This window comes from Lolium rigidum, chromosome 5, assembly GCF_022539505.1.
Source record: "Lolium rigidum isolate FL_2022 chromosome 5, APGP_CSIRO_Lrig_0.1, whole genome shotgun sequence".
Lineage (NCBI taxonomy): Eukaryota > Viridiplantae > Streptophyta > Magnoliopsida > Poales > Poaceae > Lolium > Lolium rigidum.
The window spans coordinates 225,940,778-225,948,885 of NC_061512.1; the positions used below are offsets into that span (position 1 = coordinate 225,940,778).

At 41.7% G+C, this 8,108-nt stretch overlaps 1 protein-coding gene across 2 annotated transcripts; it reads left to right on the plus strand.

Moving 5' to 3' along the window:
- The first annotated feature begins 1,538 nt into the window (after positions 1–1,538).
- LOC124655657 (probable amidase At4g34880) lies at positions 1,539–6,631 on the plus strand. Of its 2 annotated transcripts, none has more exons than XM_047194519.1 (5): positions 1,539–2,063; positions 2,152–2,366; positions 5,640–5,873; positions 5,978–6,176; positions 6,275–6,631. In XM_047194519.1, exons 1-5 carry the CDS (start codon positions 1,539–1,541, stop codon positions 6,629–6,631), a joined length of 1,530 nt encoding a protein of 509 aa, XP_047050475.1. The 2 variants fall into 2 exon arrangements, with proteins under 2 accessions (XP_047050475.1, XP_047050476.1); XM_047194520.1 differs by having other exon boundaries at positions 1,539–2,046; positions 2,273–2,366.
- Positions 6,632–8,108: the final 1,477 nt, after the last annotated feature.

The window sequence follows — 8,108 nt, forward strand, 5'->3', positions numbered from 1 at the left end:
CACGAGTTCGATAAACCTTGGGTGACCCACTTAAGGGAAACTTGCTGCTGTTCTACAAACCTCTGCTCTTGGAGGTCCAACACTGTCTACAAGAATAGAAGCACCCGTAGACATCATGGCTCCATTCCTTCCTAGAGGGAATTATGGCTACCCTGCGTCTACTTTCCCCAGTGTGCTGGGGGAAACTCTAGGACCATCTGGTTCGGGCAACAATGTTGTTGCTTTCCTTCTTGAAGGTGTTTGTTGGTACTTTATGAGCCTCTGCTGAGAGCGTAGTGGTACTTCTCCGGAGGACGCAGCTATTTCGGGCCACCTTTGTTTAGTTATTCCGCCTCTTTCTCCATTTTATTTCTTCTTTTTTTGTTTGTTTGGGGCATGTGTTTGCTGCTGCCCCAGCATTTGATTTCCTTTTGAGACTACCGTGGTTGTATCGTGTGTTTGCTATATTAATATAGTACAGCAAAAACCTGTTTGAAGGAGAATATAATTTTTTTGATTAAAATAGGTTGCCGACTCCCTTTGGTCAAACAAAACTTATAATTCCCTAGTATAGCTAGTTGTAGTTTGTATAATTTGGAGACTTGGGTGGCTGTTTATTGCTAATTTTCCATTGCACGTTTGGTCACGATGTTGGATGGTGTCTTCCTAAGCTTAACGGGTCAAACATAATACCTCCATCCAAAGCTTAAGGCATATTTTTTTGAAAAGTCAAACAAAGTAAAGTTTAACCAAACTTTAAAACAATCTATCAACAAATCGAATATTTTGTATATACCATATGAAAATATATTTTATTATCTATTTAATGATATTAATTGGCATGTTAATGATTTTTGGTAAAATCTTAGTTAACCTTAACATAGTTTTACTTTCTAAAAATAATATAAGCCTTAAATTTAGGATGGAGGTAGTAATAGTTATTTATTTTACCGGAAAAGAGACATGTCGAGATGCTGGAAAGAGCTGAGAGCGCCAATGTTCAACCCTCAGAACATACAATTAGTTTATATCCATATGTACATAGGAGTAACAAGCAACTTCTTGGGAATATCCTTTATGCTCTTCTTGGTTCCACACCATAATAATTGGCTAAGCCAATAAACAATTTGGTGAAAAGTTGTGAAAGAAGCAGCTTGTTGTCGACTGCCATTTGTCAAACATAACTTATAATGACCACATGTGTCTTTTGTATTATCCACTGTCAAGCAGGCGAGTTGCCGCATATACTTATAATAGCCACGACATTGCGTGGTGTGTTCCTAGCAAAACAACCATTGTTTACCAGAGCACAGCTTCCTATAAGTAAGAGGTCGTTTAATTTCCAAGTTGTTGGACGAAAACATAATAAATATTTCGAACAAAACAGAATAGTATATAGAAAAGAGGCATTTCCACGAAACATAACAATTGAATTGAATGAAGATATATATATATAGGGAGAGGCCCTTCGGAAGATGATAGATAGATCAACACCCATATTAGCTTGACGAGCCGAGCACAGTTCAGTAGACACACATAGAGACTAAAACATTGACGAGATGCCGCGTCTGTTCCTGGCAGTGGCCGCCGCCCTTGTGCTGCTCGCAGCCGTTGGCGGTCATGGCTTCCAGATCGAAGAAGCCACCGTCGACACAATCCAGCAGGGCTTCAGAAACGGCAGCCTCACCTCTGTCTGCCTCGTCCAGTTCTACCTGGACCGCATTCACGACCTCAACCCGCTCTTGCGCGCCGTCATCGAGGTCAACCCGGACGCGCTGCGCCAGGCCGAGCGCGCGGACGCGGAGCGCCGCTCCGGGAAATTCTCCACCATCGGCGGCAGGGGCGGGCAGCTCCACGGCGTTCCCGTCCTTCTCAAGGACAACATTGCCACCCGCGACGAGCTCAACACGACGGCCGGGTCGTTCGCGCTGCTCGGGTCCAGGACGAAGCGGGACGCCGGCGTGGTGTCCCGGCTCCGGCGCGCCGGCGCCATAGTGCTGGGCAAGGCCAACATGGACGAGTGGTCCAACTTCCGCAGCCTCGACGGCACAGACGGCTGGAGCGCGCGCGGCGGCCAGGCCAGGGTAATTCGATCGCGTTCTTGTTCTGCTCCGGTGGATAGGTCATTTAGTAATTAAGCATGTGTATATTGATCTTCTTGTTTGGCTCTAGAATCCGTATGTGCTGTCGGCTGACCCGTGCGGGTCGAGCGGGGGGTCGGCCATCGCGGCAGCTGCGAACATGGCGGCTGTGACGCTGGGAACCGAGACGGACGGCTCCATACTGTGCCCTGCGTCGCTCAACTCGGTGGTCGGGATCAAGCCTACGGTGGGGTTGACCAGCCGGGCCGGGGTTGTCCCAATCACACCTAGGGAAGACACCGTCGGGTAAGATGCTTGGCCGTATTTCACTTTGTGTGCATGTTTGCTGAAATCATGCATTTTTACTAGTGACTGTGAAGTATCACGCAAACTTCTCTCTCAAGACAAGTTGGAGTATTTTTAACGGATTGATAAATAGCAGCCCGCTGAGATTTTTTTAAGCCTCAGTCGACTGCAGAATGGTCAGATATTTCTTCAAAAAACGTGCTAATATGGGACGAAAACTGAAACAAAATTTCCAGCCGCCAGGGTACGAACAGAGATTTTAAACAAAATGTGCAACTAGTAGCCGGTGTATGAGTTGCACCTGCCACACAAAATGAACAAGTCCAATTGGTGTTCGATGCAAGTTGCACCATTTTCAGTAGATATGCGCAACCAACCATCAACTAGTTTTTATATGAGTTACATTTTCTGAAGAAATGTGCAACTCTAACAGATTTATGCTGATAATTTTTTCAAGAACCATGCAATTAGCCATTGGTTTTCGAAAGGAGTTGCACTTTTCTCTAAAAACCAGCTGCGTGACCCGCGCATTTGCGCGGCTAGATTTTAGTTATTCTTAAAATTGCAATATTTGGAATATTTCTTTTTCTAAAGTGTAGACATGATCGACTAACTATACACAGAAAAAAAATTAAGCATATGACTTGATTGCACTTTCAGAGACCACTTGGACTTAATTTCTTCTACACCTATTTTGGCATCAACTCCTAATTACACACAAAAAAAAGTCTCAGATATAAACATATCGTAGTAAGACTTCTCCATTAGAATAATTTCATGCTCACGCATCCTTTCCCACCTCTAGATCTAATTACGTATGTTGCTCGACCGTATAATAAATAATTTTTTAGTACATATTATCTTAAATTCACACACTTCACATATTGTTCTTTATGATATATAGTACCCGGTTTTTCGTAAGGACTTATACATCTTAGAACAACCAATATGCCTTATTCCATTTCCGGATGATTTACGCCTTATAACCTCTTCCCTAAAATACTTTTAAAATTACTCTCATCAATGATTGTTCTGTCCTATCAAACTTCTTTATATTTCTCTTCTGTTGTCAAATTTTGTTTCCTCCCATTTTAAAATATTGTTGTTACTAATTTTTTTAGTTATCAAATTTAGTTTCTTATATTTTACCTTCTAATATATTGTAGCTACAGACTTGTGTTGATTAGAAATTTAGAAGTGCCCATTTTCATTCACATTCGTGATAACTTTCATTTTATGCCAATCACTATGCTTAGAACATATGAAACATTGTAAATTGGAATATTTTGTAGGATTTGTTTCTTCAAGCTTGTTCGTTGCAGCCACAATATGTTTTAATCTTTTAATATTAGTCGATTTATCTTTGATTCTAGTTTGGAACTATTCTTCCACTTTGTATTTGGAATTTTACAGACTACTCTTCTTATCCGACACCATTTATGTCCTATACTCGGTATTTTTACATGTAAATGAATCTTCTGAATCTTAGGAAATTAAATGCTATGTCCATGATGTGCTCAGTTTTTATCACGTTTTCTTTAATGTTGGAAAGGAGTTCCTTTAGTCTATTTTATTTTATTGAGGAGTTCTTTTATTCTACTATATCCATATAGTCCATCCAAATCAACCATCTCACCACGTTCTAATTCTAGCCTGATTTTTTAACGATCGGAGCTATGCTCCTTTGGGATAAGCCTTGCAACTTTTTCTCAAAAAGAATAAGTGTTTTATCTAGAGAAACACCACGATCAGAATTTTTTCTTGTTCAAACTATACCGTTGGTCATGTTTTGCACATCCCATGAAATTAGGGAGCCCGGCCGGTCAAATTTCCCCCCATCAAAATTGTATACCAGCATTTTGTTTCAAACTGTCATTGCTTTGCACGTCGCATGGAATTAGGGAGTCCGGTCAGATTTATTTCCATATTTGCTTTAAACGCTGCATTAAAATAGTATATGAGATCTTTGATGGGAAGGCATTGCCTTGCACGTCCCATGGAATTAGGGAGTCCGGTCAGATTGCTTTCCATCTTTACTTTAAACACTCCATTAAAATCGTACGAGATCTTTGATGGTAATAGCTATGTGATATCCAGTAAAATATATTCTAAATATTTTCCTTCTGTACTCACGTGTCAAGTACTTATATGTACGTGTTTATTGTTGCACGAAACACTTGTTATCTTTTAATCTCAAACGTTAAAATAAGGATCAACATAGTATATATTTTAAGCATATGTGGACAAACGTGGTTGCTTTATTTTGCATCCATATTTTGCTTTTAGTATATAATAGAATAGAATAGATATGGACCTAGAAGTTGGTTTCCGATATACACTTTTCTCGAGAAATATGAAATTAACTCTAACATGTATGCAATACGAGTTGCATTTTTAGCAACCGTTATTCGTACCTTCTTTTTAAAGGAATGCGGTAGATGCTACATCGAATATTTATTCAAAATAATAAAATCCTAGGGTTTTGAACTTTGGTGGCTGGGTTGTACATTCATTTCTCTAACCAAGTGAGATAGGCTCACTTATTTTTATGTACTTTTTTACAAGAAATATACAAGTAGCAAACAATTTTCCATACGAGCGGAACTTTTCACAAGAAATGACGAACTCTAATACGAGTAGCACTTTTTTCGAAAGAAATGCGCAACTAGTAACACTTGTGGCATAGGAGCTTCCGTATTCTCCAGAACTGTCGAGCTCCAACTTGTTTTCGATACAAGGTGCACTTTCCAAACACACAATTAACCACATGTTTTTGCAACGAGTTGCATTTTTTGAGAAAATATATACTAGTAACCGGTTTTTGATACGAGATGCACTTTCTTTTACGAAATGTGCAGCTTCAACCCGTACTTGTTATGAGCTACATTTTTTCACAAGAAATGCGCAACTAGAACCCAGTTTTCATATGAATTGCATGTTTCTTAGAAAATGGTTCAAGTTAGACAAACTGCATCCCTAGGTGACATCTTGTACTGTGCTAATCAAGGTACCTACGTACGTTTATATGCGTGAGTGTATGTACGCATATGTGAGCGTACCGTGTTTCACAAAAAAAATCAAGTACAGGTGTAAATTCCCAACAAAAAGTATAATTGTACAACTTAACAAGAGGTTTAATACCATATGTCCTACACTCCTACTATGTGTTTGCAATATTTTCATACAATACAAATTATCATCTCTACGTGCATAAAACAAGTAAATTGCATATTTATATCAATTGAGTAATTGTTTATTCTTATCAATCCGCAGGCCCATTTGCCGTACCGTGACGGACGCGGTCCGCGTGTTGGACGCCATCGCCGGTTACGACGCCCTCGACGCGGCAGCCACGAGGGCAGCTTCAAAGTACATCCCTCATGGCGGATACATGCAGTTCTTGAAGAATGATGGACTAATGGGGAAGAGGATTGGTGTACCCAATGGCTTCTTCGACAACCCAAACGGGACGCTGCAACTTTACCAGCAACATCTCAATTCGATCAGGTACTAGTTTACACATTATTGTCTTAGGATGTTACGAAAGATTATATGTGGTTTAAATATAAAATCATATACCGTACTATTACATTTGCAACATTTGTTTGAAGGGAACAAGGCGCGATCATTATCGAGAACCTTGACATAGAGAACCTAAGCACCATACTGGATACCTTAAACAATGGTCAACAGATTGCATTACCGGCAGAGTTCAAGTTGAGCCTCAACGCATACCTTTCCGACTTGACATACTCCCCAGTCCGATCGCTTGCGGAGGTCATAGCTTTCAACATCGCACATCCCGTTGAGGTCAGCTCCAGCTTTCAGATTCATTAATTTGATTTTGTATGCATTTTGTCATCGTTAATGGCATGCATCTGATTTGAAAATATTTATGCGTGTGACAGGAGAAGCTGGAGGAGGTCGGGCAGCTCATCTTGCTGGTGGCCGAGAACACGACTGGCATCGGTGCCACGGAGAAAGCGGCGATCAGGCAGCTGAAAAAGCTCTCCACCGATGGGCTGGAGAAGCTGATGAAAGAGCACAAGCTCGACGCTGTCGTGACGCCCAACGACTTCTTGTCTCGCGTGCTTGCCATTGGCGGCATGCCAGGGATTACCGTGCCGGCGGGGTACGGCAAGATGGGGGTGCCGTTCGGACTGTGCTTCGGTGGAATGAAGGGATACGAGCCAAGGCTGATCGAGATGGCATATGCATTCGAGCAAGTTACCAAGGTCAGGAAGGCTCCGACTTTCATGGCATAAGAAGAAGCGCATGCCGCGACGGAACTGGGTTCTTGTGACTTTTTCTTTTTTGTGAATTTTCGTGTTTTGAAGCTTATATGTACACGTGGCCATTCAGTTATTTCAAACATTGAATAAAATTTAGTACTCCGTCTGTTTAAAAAAAAGATATCGTAGATTTCTCTAGATTTGCATCTATCTATATACTGAAACGCAATTATATACATATGTATTTCACAAATCTGCGACATCTTTTTGCAGACGGAGGAAGTACTACAATGACAAAAAAAAAGATGGAGACTAGCTTATAAGATACTTCCTTTGTGCACTAATATAAGATGTTTTAGATTTATATTAGTAGACTAGATACAAACTAAATGGAGTGAACCTACACACTAAAAGTAGACAAGATACCAAAAAAAAATGAGTGAATCTATAAGATGGATAAAAGGTTATACATTTTTGTAGGGAGAACTGCTAAATCAAACGCTCTAGATTAGCCTAATGATGTAGGGGGCAAACAACACGAATTCTCTCCCTGGCACTCAACCGCTCGAGCGGTTGGTTTCTGTCGGCGTGAAGCGCTCGCGCGGAGCGCGAAGTCAATTCCCATTTCGCGCGCCTCGTCCCTTTCTTTTTTTGGAAATCGTTCATCTTTCATTTTTTGGCCCGGCTTTTTCGAAATATTTTGAATCGGAAATCTATTTCCCTCCTTCCGCCCGTTCTTTTCTCTCCTCTGTTCTCCTGGCATTCAGGACCGACGGAGACGGCGACGGCGACGGCGAGGGGCCGATTCCCTGTGGCGAGAGCGCGCGACCTCGATATCATCCGCCCTCAGTTCAGAAGCAAGGGTGAATCGTTTCCGCCGTTGTCAGGTCAGTATTCGAACGGGATCTAGTCGCCAGATCTGGTTCGATGTAGTAGTCGTCGACCGATTTGGTTGTCCGGCGAGGTTTGTTCCACCGCATATCGAAAATTGATGGGATTTTGTGTAGATATCTGTGGTGATTTGTTCACTTTGTTGCTACTGTTTTTGAAAGTTCAGAGATGGTAAACCTAGAGGGGGGGTGAATAGGTTTTTACAAATTTTAATTATCTTTTTGCAATATTAGGCCTTGCGAAATATAAAGGTGAGCATAATGCAAACTAGGTGAGGCACCCTATATGATGATACAAGTAACTCGAGCACGAATGCTCTCACAGGCATTTATATCACAAGTAAGGAGTTCGGATAGAGATAACCGATAGCACACGGAGACGAGGGTTTATTCTCGTGTTCCCTTCCTTTGCAAGAAGGTACGTCACGTTTGGAGGGGTGGAGGTCCCACGAAGGATTCCCCAACGCCACGAAGGCTCACCCTATTCCCCGGAGCCTATCTCACGAAGGAATAGCTCACTCAATTGTGGTAGACTTTGAGGTAGCCTCCAAACCTTCACAATCTTGTCAGAAGAAAATCTACAACCGGATGCTTCCGGACCTGTTTTGCCCACCTTGGGT